Raw genomic sequence first — 14,847 nt, 5'->3', positions numbered from 1 at the left:
CTTGGGGGATTGCTCACTGTAGACACAACTGCAGAGGACTCAGGTCTCCTGAAGGACTTCAGGATCCAAAGAGTGATGGGCCCAGCCCCACGTGGGGCTGGGATAACGGGGCCCCCGAGTGGTGGGGAGTGGAGTGCTGGGGAGTGCTGGCAAGTAGTGTCTCCAGCCTTGCCTGGGCCCTGTGGCTGCACAGGCTCCTCTAGACCCCTCTGCCTGGACCCTCTTTCCCAGTCCCTGCTGCAGGCCCCAGAGCCATTCTGTAGTCCTGTGCCCATTAGAGGAGGCTCTGGCTTCCTGTGCTCTCAGAGCCCAGATGAGGCCCTGCTGCATTTGGTAAAGCTGTGTGTGTGTGCATTTGTTTTGTTGCATAATTGAATTAATATGTGTTTATTAGAATGCTAGCTTGTGGCTGGATGTGGTGGCTCACGCCTGTAATCCCAGCAGTTTGGGAGGCCGAGATGGGCGGATCACGAGGTCAGGAGATCGAGACCATCCTGGCTAACATGGTGAAACCCTGTCTCTACTAAAAATACAAAAAATTAACTGGGCGTGGCACCTGTAGTCCCAGCTGCTCGGGAGGCTGAGGCAGGAGAATGGTGTGAACCCGGGAGGCGGAGCTTACAGTGAGCCGAGATCGCGCCACTGCACTCCAGCCTGGGCGACAGAGCGAGACCCCGTCTCAAAAAAGAAAAAAAAAAAAGAATGCTGGCTGCTAGCTTGCTTACTGCCGTTTCTTCATGAGGACAGTTTTGTATTCTGAGATTAGGTCACATATATATGTGTGTGTATGTATATATGTGATATGTATATGTAAATGCTCTTTTATGAAATTATGAAGGTAATAGATGGTTGTTGTTTTTATCACTGGCAAAATTAGAAGTTGCCAACTCTGAACTGGTTGCGGCGGCTCACGCCTAGAATCCCAGCACTTTGGGAGCCTGAGGTGGGTGGTTCACTTGAGGTCAGGAATTTGAGACCAGCCTGACCAACTTGGTGAAACCCCATCTCTACTAAAAATACAAAAATTAGGCGGGTGCGTACACCTGTCATCTCACCTACTCGGGAGGCTGAGGCAGGAGAATCGCTTGAACCCAGGAGGCAGAGGTTGCAGTGAGCTGAGATCACGCCACTGCCCTCCAGCCTGGATGACAGAGTTGGCAACTCTGGTCTGAAATGCTGTAATTTCCTTGTTGCAAATGTCTGGGACCTCTTGGCCTATCTGTCAAAGCTTTGGGATTCTAGTCTGTCTTGGACCTGAGAGGCCCCCAGTGCTCACTGTTAAGGGCCTTTCGGTGAGGGGATCTGTGATGGGGTGCGGTAGTCAGAGCGAGGTGGCGAGCAGAGTGATGTCGGTGAGCCCAGCCTTGGTCCCTGGCCCCTGTCACATCCCGTTTCTGGACTTTGTTGTGGTTGTTTCTCTCCTGCTGAGCCCCCGGCATGGCAGAGAGGGCCTGGAGTCCATGGCAGGCCGGGGAATGTGTGCTGTCTGGTTTATCACACATCTGTGTTGATTTAATGTAAGGGCAAGCTTTCAGTTGCTGTCTTTCAGTTGTAGTTAGCTCCAGGCAGAGGTGGCACACGGATCAGGTGTGTCTGGGACTCCTGGTCCCTGCCGGTCGTGCCCCCTGCAGGTGGGGTGCCCACCCTTCTCGAGAGGCTCAGGTTTGACTGCAGACACAGAAGTGAGACCAGGAAGGCTGCTGAGTTTGAAGGGCAGTCTTAGGAATGCCCAAACAGCGGCAGCTGGGAATCGAGACACGGTAACATAGTAAGAAAGGAAGCGTGGGCTTGGGCCACCAGAGAACACAGGTGGGAGGACAGAGAAACTTCCCTCCCCCGTCCCGGGCTTTCCTAGCCTTGGCATGCTTGGCATTTGGGTTGGGTAATTCTTTTTTTCTCAGGACTTTCTTGTGCATTGTGGGCTGTTGAACAACATCCCTGGCCTCTACCCCCTGGATGCCAGCCAGCAGCACACACATATGACCACCCTTCTGTGACAGTCAGGTGTCTCCAGACAGTGCCAGATGTTCCCAGGGGCAAAACTGGCCCTCACTGGGAACCACCACTCTACTCTGGTGCTTATCAAACTTTCACGTGCATGTGAACGCCCTGAGAATGTGTTTAAAAAGAAGTTTCTTTTTTTCTTTTGGAGACAGGGTCTTACTCTGTCATCCAGGCTGGAGTGCAGTGGTATAATGTTGGCTCACTGCAGCCTCCGTCTCCTGGGTTCAAGTGATTCTCCCACCTCAGCCTCCGGAGTAGCTGAGATTACAGGTGCGTACCACCATGCCCGGCTAATTTTTGTAGTTTTGACTAGAGACAGGGTTTCACCATGTTGGCCAGGCTAGTCTCGAACGCCTCACCTCAAGTGATGTACCCACTTTGGCCCCCGAACTACTGGGATTACAGGCATGAGCCGCCGTGCCTGGCCTAGATTTTTTTTTTTCCAAGACGAACTCCTGCCCTATCACCCAGGCTGGAGTGCAGTGGTGTGATCTTGGCTCACTGCAACCTCCACCTCCTGGGTTCAAGCATTTCTCCTGCCTCAGCCTCCTGAGTAGCTGGGATTACAGGTGTGCACCACTACGCTGGCTAATTTTTGTATTTTTAGTAGAGACGGGGTTTCCCCATGTTAGCCAGACTGATCTTGAACTCCCGGCCTCAAGTGATCCACCCGACTTGGCCTCCTGAAGTACTGGGATTACAGGCGTGAGCCACTGCGCCCAACCTAAAGAGAAGATTCTGATTGAATAGATCTGGGGTGTAGCCTGAGACTCTGCATTTGTTAAGTGCTGAGAGATGCTGCACTGCAAGGCTCTGGGCTATATGAAGAGTTGGTGACTGCCTTTTCCTCCAGCTGAGCAGGTCGTACCCAAAGGCCGACTCTGGAACTGTTTGGCAAGTCTTCTGGGGCTCTGTGAGGCTCAGCTCACCTGTAATCACTAGGCCTGTGTGGTAGGCAGGCTTCTGAGAGGGCCCCCAGATTCCAGGCTCTAGTGCACACTCACCTTCCTACTGCCTCCCAGGTTTAAGTCGATACTGACTAGGTATCATTGTGGGATTGTGCAAATGTAATTAAGGTCTCAGATCTGTTGACCTTGAGATAAGGAGATTACCTGGGTGGACTTGATCCACTCCCTGGGTGGGCTTGATCTGCTCACCAGAGCCCTTTAAGTCTCAGTCCAGACATCTGAGGCGGAGCAGTCAGAGACATGGCAGGAGCGGGATTTTACAAGGGAGATTGGACGTGGTTGATTTTGGAGAGGGAGAGGTCCATGTGGCAAGGGATGTGGGCAGCTCCTAGGAGTGGATGGCCGTACTGGGCTGGCAGCTGGTCGGGAAGGAGACCTCATTCTCCATCCCTGTGAGCTTGTGAGAGGATGCTGAGCTCTACCTGAGAACACGACCTGGTCGACTGCATTGATTTTTAGCCTGGGAGACCCTGTTCAGAGAACGCAGCCACCTACGTCTGGACTTCTGACCCACAGAGCCATTGGCTGGTAAATAAATGGGTGGCATTCGAGGCCATTGCGTTCACTAATATGCTTAATGTCATCTCAAAAGACGTCTTCCTCTTCCTAAGCTTTTTCACCTTCCCACTGCCTGCCACTCCCCGGTTCCCCTGCCTGGGGCCCGGTAGCTGGGGCACATCAAGAATTATCACAGGACCTGCGGGAATGGGTGCTCAGAGATGTGTCCGCTGCACTGAGTCACTCAACCTTGTTTGATGCAGTCACTGAGCATTCTGTTTTTCTTTGGGTATGTCCCTCTCAGCTGGAGGAAAGAGCAGAGCAGATCCGTTCGAAGTCTCACCTCATCCAGGTGGAGCGGGAGAAGATGCAGATGGAACTGAGTCACAAGAGGGCTCGAGTGGAGCTGGAGAGAGCGGCGAGCACCAGTGCCAGGAACTACGAGGTGGGTTCACGTGGGGCGAGGGTCAGCCCAGCCAGCCACTGAAGCAAGGGGACTGTGCACCGTACCTGCCAGGTCGTAAGAAATCAGATCCCAGTACCTGGGAGCAAGAGGGCTGTGCACGGTACCTGCCAGGTTATAAGAATTCAGATCGCAGCCCCTGGGAGCAAGGGGGCTGTGCATGGTACCTGCCAGGCCGTAGGAAATCAGAACCCAGCTGACTGGAAGCCTGACATGCCCTGTGTCACGGTTGCCAGGACATTCCTTCTGAGGCCACGCATGCTGTGGGGCAGGTATTGGTTATGCTTGCTGTCCTAGAGGAGGATGGCATGAAATGGGAACACTTGCTGTGTCTGTTCAGTGAGGCTGCAGTGCCGGCACAGATTCCTTTGTTGGGTCTCCTGGTTTCCTCTTCCCTCTGGAAGAATTGGAATGCAGGTCTGACAGAAATGCCGAGTGGTGTAGGAGGGACAGGCTTAGGAGGTCACGGGGTGGAACAGGGTCCCGGTCCATGCTGGGCCTTTGGGTTGGAGGGCCCTAGCGAAGGGTGCCGGCCTCACTGGTGGCTGTGTGTTGCTCCTGGCTCACCCAGGGCAGCAGGGAAAACACCCTGTCCTTGGGGAGGGAATTAGGTTTCCACTGAGTGTGCGAATTCCCTCTGCTCTGATGAATAGCGCTTTGCCAGCGTTTCGGTCAGTGCTGATCAGTTGTGGAAATGCTGCCAAGGTTCAGGCAGAGTATTGGGCGGGAAGTCTCCTTGGCCTGTGTGCCCTCTTTCGGCGGGTAGATGTCTAGCCCCTCCCTGGCATCGTGCGGTTTGTTCACACACTCTCCTAGGCCCTAGAAAAATAGCTCACGTCTTCCGGGGTGTGATGCTGGTTGGATTCCTTGCCCCTGGCCTGCAGATCCTGGCTGTGGTGCGTTGTGTGGGCTCAGTGAGCCTGAGGTGCCATGGGGTGGGGGCCACAGCCTCAGGCTTGGCTCCATTGCTGCTTTGAGAGCTGTTTTCCCTGAGAGGTGGGGCTTTTGCTCACGGCCTGGGTGGGTCCTAGGAGGGACAGTCCTGGAGGAATTGGTGGGAAGGGGAGGGAGAGGCCACAGGAATCTCCCTAACTATTGAGGTTCCCTTGTTAGGGGTAGAGAGGTGGCACCAGGTCATTAGTTTGGAGGCAGCGTGCTCATGGCATGGCTGTGGCTCTCAGGCAGGAGGAACGGAGTGTGCAGCTGTTGGAGTTCCTCTGGGGCCGAGAGTCCCTGAGGGCAGGGCCCACCTGACTCCGCCTAGGATCTCCATTGTGTGGCGCAGCTTATGGCATTTTATGGGTACTCACAAATGTTGTATTGAGGGAGGAGTCATTGTAGGGTCTCCGGGGGCCCTTTCTTGGGGAAATCCAAGAATGCAGGTGAGTGAGCTTACACTTGGGGCTCCTTGCTGAGCTCCAGCCACCTTCTAGCAGGACTTTCCTTCCTTGCCCACAGACACAGCTGCACAGGATCCCAGGAACAGTTGGAACCAGTAGTCTTCCAATTGTTCCTTGGAGTTCCACCTGGAAATACCTATTAGGGGTTGAGACCTAAGTGTCTGAAGTCCGGCGACCTGCTGGCTGCCCTGTCTGCACTAGGACTGGCAGTCCCGGGCCTGGTGCCCCATCTGGCTGTGATGGTGCTGAGCGGAGCCCCATGCCAACCCCAGCTCCTGTTCTGCATCACAGAAGAGTCTCTTGGTTGTTGTGAGGCAGCCCTTGCAGCTCACAAGGGCTAGAGTCCCTCCGAGGTGCGGGTCAGCCTCTCTCAGAAGGCAGCCACCTCTGTAACACCTCTCCTGGGCTTTGGGCTGGAGTACCCCAGATGAGGACAGCACAAGCTCATACTCCTCCCTGGGCTCAGGGGGAGTGCTTGGAGCTTCCCGAGGAAGGCAGGGCGAGAGGGTCCCAGAGTGCTGGGCTCCATCAGGACTCACCGCCTTCACCTCCTGGGACTCTTGTACCTGGCAGTGAACTTGCAGGGCCTGCGGGTCATTAGAGTCAGGAGGTCTGAGCGTGCTTCTTGGTTATGTCCCATCCCAACCAGTGAGAGCCACGCAGCCTCCCCAAGGCCAGTCGGGGGGGTGGCTCTGGAGGTTTGTGTGAGATGGTGTGCATGTGTGGCAGATTTGAGCCCAGTGTAAACTGCTTCTGTCCGCAGCCTCCTGCTCACGCCACCTGTCTCTGCCCCATCGGCTGCTCGCTGGGGGAGTGCCAGCTCATTTCAGTGCCGGCCAGAGTGAAGTTAGACAGGATTTGCTGGTGCTGTGAAAGCTCAGCTTCTCCCCAAGGTCAATGCTGAATTGTAGATTTCCCGTGCTCCCTCTCCCTGCAGAGGCAACTGCTGAGCAGACGGTGTGATGAATGTGTGTGTGATCTGTGCCAAGTGCCCGTCCTGGGAGTCCTGACTTTGCACAGTGCTCACCGTCATGGCGCCTCAGCGGGGGCGCCGGCACTGGAGCTGGGTCCCAGGTTCCATCCTGGTTCTGCCGCTGACTTGGCTGATGCGTCCTGCTCACCTCTTTTTTGCGCCTCGGCCTGTTCTGAGAGAGGCGTGGGGGTGAGGGCTCCCCGCTGACCCTCCCGTGGGTGGCACATGGCATCTGACTCTTGCTCTCTTGACAGCGCGAGGTTGATCGCAACCAGGAGCTCCTGACGCGCATCCGGCAGCTTCAGGAGCGGGAGGCTGGGGCGGAGGAGAAGATGCAGGAGCAGCTGGAGCGCAACAGGCAGTGTCAGCAGAACCTGGACGCTGCCAGCAAGAGGCTTCGTGAGAAAGAGGACAGCCTGGCCCAGGCCGGCGAGGTGAGCGGGGCCTCCGCTCCGCGGGGACTGCCCTCCTGGCACTGTTTTCCTGAGGAGAGGGAATGCATGCTCTTGTTCACCACTGCAGCGCCGCGCCTGTGTTATTAATTGTGCTTCCCACACGGACAGCTGCGTTTTTTGCATAGTTGTAATCAGTAGAAGTATTAATTTTCCATTCTATAGTTCTCAATTAAAAAGTTGAGCACTTGGGCTGGGCGTGGTGGCTCATGTTTGTAATCCCAGCACTTGGGAGGCCAAGGTGGGTGGATCACCTGAGGTCGGGAGTTGGAGACCAGCCTGGCCAACATGGTGAAACTCCATCTCTACTAAAAATACAAAAATTAGCTGGGTGTGGTGGCGGGCGCCTGTAGTCCCAGCCACTCGGGAGGCTGAGGCAGGAGAATCGCTTGCACCGGGGAGGTGGAGGTTGCAGTGAGCTAAGGTCACGCCATTCCACTCCAGCCTGGGCAACACAGTGAGACTCTGTCTGAAAAAAAAAAAAAAAAAAAGTTAAGCAGTTTTTTTGCATTTGTAATTATGAATTTTGAAGGCTGATGAATCCGTTTTTTGTCATTTATGGACTTTTAGTGTGTTTGTGTTCACTTGTGTATCTATGCAGCCTTCGCTTCTGTTGACTTTGGACAGACCCCTAGGCCTGGGCTATAAGGTCCCCAGCGATGGCGGTCTCTGTAGCGGTTGTTCTCAGAGCCCCGGCTGAGGGCTCCAGTTTCCCTGCAGCCTTCCCTGTCGTGGATGGTGGTCTTTTCTGGAAATAGTTGTTCTTTCGTCAGGAGGCTTAAGTAGGCACGAATGGATTTGCATTTCTTTGACTATCCGCAAGGTCTACAGGCATCTGATGGTGTCGGGAGAATTGCCTCTGAACCGGAGCCTGTGTGAACCACAGTCCTGGTGAAGGTTGCTTGCATTTTAGAAACAGCCTGGATGTGGGCGCTGGTGGAAATTGGAATCTTCTGACCTCTCCTGTCCTTTTTCTGTGAAGATCAAGATTGCTGGTGCCAAGAGGAGACATGCAAATCTGCTGGCATAGGGGTGGGGGTGGGGTGGGCGTGCAGCAAGCGTCCTGGAGGGGTCCAGAAACTGGCCCTGCGTCCTTTCTGTGGGTGGTGCTGGGGAAGCGTGTTGAGGTTGTTCCCCCATCTGCTTCTGGAGGGCACGTTGGCAGGAAAGGAGGTGTGATTGGCCTCCGAGAAGCTGCTCTTGCCTTGCCCGTGCTCTGGGTTCCAGTTCCTGTGTGCTGGGCTGTGCTGGAGGTGGGTCAGACCCTGTCCCCGCTGCCTGTGGGCACCTGCGGTTCCATGGGGGAGGGTGAGTCGTGCCCAGCACTCCACGAGGGGCAGAGGAGTGGGAGACTGCAGGAGCCGCAGGGTGGTGCCCAGTGGGGTGGGGCTCCGTGAGGGGAAATCGCGCTGCTGCAGGCGCTGCTGCTTTGGCCTGTCACGTCTAAGCTAGGGTGGCAGCTCCTCAGGGCAAACCCTCCTGCTCACTAGGCCTTGGCTGCCTTCTCCTGTCACAGGGCCCTGATTGTCAACCTCCTTACTCTGGAATTGTCTTATGTGCCTCTTCCTTGCCAACTGTCCGGCGTCCCCTACAACACAGGTGCCCCTGCGGGCAGGTGGGCTCGGCCCTGCATCCAGCCTGGTCCCGGCATCCGGTGTGTATTAGTTGAGTTCAGAAGACCTCTGGGAGGATGTGTTTATTGTTAGTATGTTTTTAATACCTTCTTTTTTGACTCCCAGGTTAATGCTTCACCATTGGGTGAAGTAAACTGTACCCGTTGTGGGCATTCTGGGAGCACACCGCCCCCATGCGCGCCTTCCCAGAGCGTCGTGGGGTGGACGGCAGTGATAGGGTTCAGCGGGCTGAGCTGGCCACGGGTTCTCAGGAACAGGGAAATGAGTGCTGTGGCCTCCTTGTTTGCGGAGGGTGCCACCCAGCCAGGCCCACCCAGGTTGTTTGCTGTGTGAGTTTGCCATTGTCCTGCCCTGGGGGCATGGTCCCCAGAGCTGACATCACGCCCATGTATTTCCCTGTGTTAACTTACAGTGATGCTTCTCAGGGTCTGTCCGGCTTCTCACATTGGCTCGACCCACGTGCTCTTTCTCTGAGGACACCTAGGGTTTTCTGAGCTTTTCCAGAGGGTTAGGGTCCTCAGAAGGTTGCCTGGTGAGGGTGGTCAGGATGAAGCGTGGCGGTTCTGTCACGCGCGGGTTCCGTGCTGTCAGGCAGACCTGGTGTCCTGGAGGCTGCCAGAGAGGCTGTTGGCTTTGCCTCCCCAGGGGTGCTCCTGCCTGTGCTATGCGCTCCCCTTCCAAGCGCATGGCCTCCCCAACAGCTACCGCCTAGCCCCCTGCACAGCCTCCGTCTTTGTCCTGTTGGTTGGCCAGTGCCTTGCTGTTGTTCGAGGGCGATGTCATTAGCAAACAGCCGGCATAGTAGCATTGGGGTGGCTGGGGAGGGACGACAGGAGCCACTATTGGAGGGAAGACCAAAATGATGGTGTGGTGGGTATGTGGATGCCTGGTGGGACTTTGGGAGCATGCAGCACTGGCACAGAGACTGCCAGGTGCCAGGCCTGAGAGTCCAGGCCCATCTTGGCTGGTGAGGACTTTTGCTTCTGAAGCCGCCTTACCAAGCCTCCTTTCCAGGGGCCCTGGCTGGGGCCTGGGTCTCCTCAGTCAGCTCCTGCATGGCTCGTTGCAGGCTCTGGGCTGTGCTGCTCTGGAGCGCCAGGAGGAGGGTGGGCCTTGCGTGTGAGTGCCTGCCTGGACCCGCATCCTCCAGAAGGAGGTGACTCTGCCCCCTGGCCCTCTGCTCCTCTGCTCCCCTTGTCCCCCTCGCCCGCTTGCCGTCTGTCCCCCTACCCTCTGTCCCTCTGCCTGATGCCCCTCTGCCCCCTATTCCTCTGCCCCTCTGCCTCCTGCTTGGTTGTAGCATGTGGGTGGTGCCTGTCCGCTCTTCTCACCTCCATGTGCTCCTTCCATGCATGGGCTCTACTCACTGAGTGGCTCTCTGGCCCCCTCTGCTTTTAGACCATCAGCGCACTCAAGGGGAGGATCTCGGAACTGCAGTGGAGCGTGATGGACCAGGAGATGCGGGTGAAGCGCCTGGAGTCGGAGAAGCAGGAGCTGCAGGAGCAGCTGGACTTGCAGCACAAGTGGGCGGGGCCAGGGTGTGGGGTCGGGGGTCGGGCCACGTGTGGGGGCGTGCACGCCACCTCTCTCTTGGTGGCTGGGTGGGTTGTGGATGCACTCCCGGGTGCTGTCCTAATTCACAGACAGTCAAGAGGGGCAGACGCTGAGGCCTCTGGAGCCAGGACCATGAGCCCAGAAAGTGTCCTGATGTTCCTGGAGCAAAATGGGGGCAGCAACTTCCTCCTCCTCCTTCTTAGAGAGGGCTCCTGCAGAGCTAGATTTTACTTTATTTTTTGTGACAAGGTCTCACTCTGTCGTCCAGCCTGGAGTGCAGTGGCACCCAGAGTAACTGGGACTGCAGGCATGTGCAGTACACCTGGCTGATTTTTTTTTTTTGAGATTGAGTCTCGCTCTGTCACCCACGCTGGAGTACAATGGCACCATCTTGGCTCACTGCAGCCTCCGCCTCCTGGGTTCAGTGATTCTCCTGCCTCAGCCACCGAGTAGCTGGGATTAATTTTGCACCTGGCTAATTTTAAAAAACGTTTTGTAGAGATGGCCATCTCGCTTTGTCACCCAGACTGGTCTTGATCTCCTGGCCTCAAATGATCCTCCTGCCTCAGCCTCCTGGAGTGCTGGGATCCCAGGCTAAGCCACCGTGCCCTGCTGAGGGCTAGGTTCAGAGGGCAGCGCCATGTGCCTTGGCGGTAGAGGGGGCGCTGCTGGGAAGGGGTGTCCAGGCACAGGGCTGGGCTCAGCCGAGGTATAGACGGGAGAGCCTTGTCTGGAGGTGTGGTCAGAAGACTGGGCATCTCCTTTAGACTTGGAACCTTCCCTCAGCAAATGCTGTTTTAGTAGAGTTCTAGTTTCGTAGTGGAGAGGAGAGGTCATTCCTGGGTGGGGCCCTGCCGCAGCTGCACCAGGGCTGGGAGTTGCTGCAGGCAGGTGAGAGCTGGGGGTGCCACTGCTGGAGAGGACCTTGCAGGTGGCCTGGGCTCACTATGCACCCTTCCGAATGAGCAGCCTGAGGCTGCAGAGACAGCCCGCAGGGGCTGGGGCCTGGGACCTTGGGGTACCCGTGCAGTGGAGTGTATGTGTGGGGGGTCTGTGCCGGAGAGGGGGTCCTGAACCTTGGGGTGGGAATGAATGTGCGTGGGTCTGTGCTGGGGCGGGTCTCAGGCTGAGGAGAATTGTTGGCCTTGCCACATGCCTGTTTCTGTATGTGATGTATTTTTCTTTCAATAGAAAATGGCAGGAAGCCAATCAGAAAATCCAGGAACTCCAGGCCAGCCAGGAAGCAAGAGCAGACCACGAGCAGCAGATTAAAGTGAGTCGCTCTGTGTCAGGGGCCTTGTGGACATCCCTGTGGTGGCCTTGACTCGCCTGCTCCTGTTGGCCTTTCTGCGCTGGTGCCGAGCTCCGTGGGCCTCCTGTGAGGTTCGCTTCTGCCCTGTGTGCTGAGCACTGTACTGGGCACCAGCGATGCCGTGGTGAATGAGGCAGATGCTTCTGCTCTCAGGGAGCGTGTATTTTAGAGGAGGGAGACTGACCACAAACACAAAGAGGAAATGTCCGTGTGTGTGATGACATCAAGTGCTGATGAGTGTGCGAAGAAGATACAGGCATAGAGAGGTTGAGAAATCTGCCCACAGTTGCACAGCTGGAGCTGGGTCTCTCAGGGCGTCTGCCTCAAGCTCAGGCTGTGCCATTTCCCTGTGGAGGATGGGCCAGGGAGATGCTGACTCCGGATCCCTCTCCTGCCTCTTGTTGCCTGGAGAGCAGCCTCCAGACCCTGTGCTCTGGCCCCTGTGCACCCTCACCTCCACGCTTCACACCAGCTCTTCCTGGCTGCAGAGCTGACTGGCACCCCCAACCTAGCTTCTGCCGCGTCCCCTCCCAGTGGTGTTCCCTGGCCCCTCGCAGTCCTCAGCCCACCTCTCAGGATTGGCTGGCTGGCAAGGCGATGAACTGTGTTAGTGTTTGTCAGATGGCCGGCTGGTTTGGTTGTGGTTTCACACTCTGCCTGTTCAGTGACTTGCTGCTCACAGATGCCAGCTGTCTGTGTCCCAAGGGGCCTGGGTACCGTCCGCAGAAGCCTGTCCTCACTGACTGAAAGACTGAGCCCTTACACATGTGCTACTAGAGCGTCAGAAGTGGGCTTGACACGGGAGGAGGGGGGTGTTTTCCCATGGAGTGCCATCCTGGACCAGACCTGAGATAGACTTTTGCTCCTGGAGAGCTCCCTGAGGCCAGGTGGGGAGCACAGCAGCTCTGCGGTGTGTGGTGTGCATGCCAGCTCCCAGCGTGCAGGGGACTGGGAGGACGGTGCTGGGAAGAGCTGCCCTGGAGTGGATGCTGAGGCTCAGTATTGGAAGCAGCTTCCAGGCCTCTGGTGTAGCCCGGGAAGGCCTCCCACAGGGGAGTCCTGAGGCATGGAGGCTGCTGAGGATCTGGGAACAGTTTAGCGGAGGAACTTCGTGACCTCAGTGACTTTAATTTTTAATGGATGGTATTTTCTAGAGCAGTTTTAGGTTCACAGCAAAATGAGCAGAAGGTAAAGCTCATTTGTACCCCCTGCTCCACCCACCACCACACACACACAGCCTACCCTGGTAGAGTGGAGCATGTGTGACGGTGATGAACCTGCCCTGTGTACCCCCTGCTCCCCTGCCTCCCACACAGCCTCCCCTGGTAGAGTGGAACATGTGTGATGGTGATGAATCTGCCCTGTGTACCCCCTGCTCCCCACTCCACGCACACACAGCCTCCCTTGGTAGAGTGGAGCATGTGTGATGGTGATGAATCTGCCCTGTGTACCGCCTGCTCCCCACTCCACGCACACACAGCCTCCCTTGGTAGAGTGGAGCATGCGTGACGGTGGCGAACCTGCCCTGTGTACTGCCTGCTCCCCCCCACCCCAATGCACACACACACCCAGCCTCACCGGTAGAGTGAAGCATGTGTGACAGTGATGAACCTGCCTGGACACATCAGTGTCATGCAGAGTCCACGGGTCCCGTGAGGGTCACTCTTGGAGTGGGACAGTGTATGGTTTGGGCAAATGTAAAATGTCCTATATTTGCCATTAGAGTGTCACACAGAAAAGTTTTACTGCCTAAAAATCCTCTCTGCTCCCTCAGTCAATCCCTGCCTTTCCTTCTGAGCCCCTGACAACCCCCGCCTTTCCGAGAACGTCCTGTGGTTGGATCCTGCAGTGCGTGTAGCTGTTGCACACCGACTTGTTTCTCTTAGCCGTGTGTGTGTGATTTTCTCCAGGTCTCTTCGTGGCTCATTTTCCTCTTCTCTGTCCCTGGCCTCCATCAGGATCTGGAGCAGAAGCTGTCCCTGCAAGAGCAGGATGCTGCGATTGTGAAGAACATGAAGTCAGAGCTGGTGCGGCTCCCTAGGCTGGAGCGGGAGCTGAAGCAGCTGCGGGAGGAGAGCATGCACCTGCGGTGAGGGGTTGCGGGAGATGGGGTAGCCGCCTTGAGTGAGTCTGGGTTTGTGCGCATGGAGCCCACTGTGCAGACGCTGTAGGGGCAGGGCTCCCGGGCTCTTGGCCTTCTCCCTAGGGTGTGTGGCTATTTGAGTGACTCTTTGTGGCACTGCCAGGGAGATGAGAGAGACCAACGGGCTGCTCCAGGAAGAGCTGGAAGGGCTGCAGAGGAAGCTGGGGCGCCAGGAGAAGATGCAGGAGACGCTGGTTGGCCTGGAGCTGGAGAACGAGGTGAGGGCCTGTGTGGTGTGCGGTTCCTGTGGGTGTCCTCTGCCCTGTCTGGAGGAGCCTCGGTATTGTGGTCACACCGACAGCTGCTCACCTACAAGATGGAGGCTGCTGTGATGGGGTGGGAGGCAGAGTCGTGGTCCCCAGAGAGTTCCCTGCCTCATCCCCAGAGCCTGTGAACACAGCACCTTCTGTGGCAGGGCGAATGAGGTCACTGGTCTGCTGGCCCACGTCAGGGACGGGCTCCTGGGCCATCCTGGCGGCTCAGAGTGACGTGAGACGGACTTGGCAGCTCTTGCTGGGTGTGGAGATGGAGGAGGGGCCACAAGCCAGGGAATGTGGGCGCCTCTGGAAGCTGGAAAGAGCAGGGAAGTGAACTCTCCACCGGAACCTGCAGAAGGAAAACAGCCCTGTCGTCACCAGGATTCCAGCCTGGGGAGACCCATTTTGGATTTCTGAACTAAAGTACTGTAAAATAGTACATTTGTGGGCTTTTTTTTTTTTTTTTTTTTTTGAGATGGAGTCTCGCTCTCTCCCCAGGCTGGAGTGCGGGGGCACAATCCTGGCACACTGCAACCTCCGCCTCCCAGGTTCAAGTGATTCTCCTGCCTCAGCCTCCTGAGTAGCTGGGATTACAGGCGTCCGCCACCACACCTGGCTAATTTTTGTATTTTTAGTAGAGATAGGGTTTCACCATGTTGGCTAGGATGGTCTTGATCTCTTGGAACTCGTGATCCACCTGCCTCTGCCTCCCAAAGTACTGGGATTATAGGTGTGAGCCACCGCACCCGGCCGGGATTTTTAAATATTAAAATTTTTTTTGTAGAGACGATATCTCCCTGTGTTGCCCAGGCTGGTCCTGAACTCCTGGGCTCAAGTGATCCTCCCGCCTTTGCCTCCTGAAGTGCTGAGATGACAGGCGTGAGCCTCTGTGCCGCACCAATTTGTGTTGTTTGAAGGCACTTAGTTTGTGGTGATCTGTTTCAGTTGCAGCAGGGAACTGGTACAGAGGGTGAGTCAGAGTGCGGGTGACACTGTGAGCACCAGGGCTGGCGGGGCCCCGTGCTGGGGGTCTTCTGCCTCCACTGTGGCACTTGGTGGGAAGACGTCAGTGCCGGAAAGCATCCTGCAGTCATGTTGCAGGCAGAGGAGGAGACAGGTTCAGAGAAGCTCCCTCTCTTGCCTGGTGCACAGCAAGTTTGGTCCAGAATTTAGGCCTTCTGGCCCCTGC

General features: G+C 56.5%; 1 protein-coding gene across 33 annotated transcripts in view; it reads left to right on the top strand.

The window, feature by feature from the left end:
- MAD1L1 (mitotic arrest deficient 1 like 1) overlaps window positions 1-14,847 on the top strand; it is a 423,997-nt gene that overhangs the window by 3,577 nt on the left and 405,573 nt on the right. For 32 of the 33 annotated variants that reach the window (XM_077995973.1, XM_077995957.1, XM_077995967.1 and 29 more), the window contains 6 exons: window positions 3,775-3,915; window positions 6,561-6,740; window positions 9,791-9,915; window positions 11,138-11,219; window positions 13,217-13,347; window positions 13,505-13,619. In XM_077995973.1, coding sequence (XP_077852099.1) covers window positions 3,775-3,915; window positions 6,561-6,740; window positions 9,791-9,915; window positions 11,138-11,219; window positions 13,217-13,347; window positions 13,505-13,619 — 774 coding nt within the window. Of the gene's footprint in view, window positions 1-3,774; window positions 3,916-6,560; window positions 6,741-9,790; window positions 9,916-11,137; window positions 11,220-13,216; window positions 13,348-13,504; window positions 13,620-14,847 lie in introns of those variants that run through there. The other variant, XM_077995975.1, reaches the window with a different exon arrangement.

Source organism: Macaca mulatta, chromosome 3, assembly GCF_049350105.2.
Source record: "Macaca mulatta isolate MMU2019108-1 chromosome 3, T2T-MMU8v2.0, whole genome shotgun sequence".
In the NCBI taxonomy this organism is placed as follows: domain Eukaryota; kingdom Metazoa; phylum Chordata; class Mammalia; order Primates; family Cercopithecidae; genus Macaca; species Macaca mulatta.
This window is presented reverse-complemented; position numbering and strand designations above follow the sequence as displayed.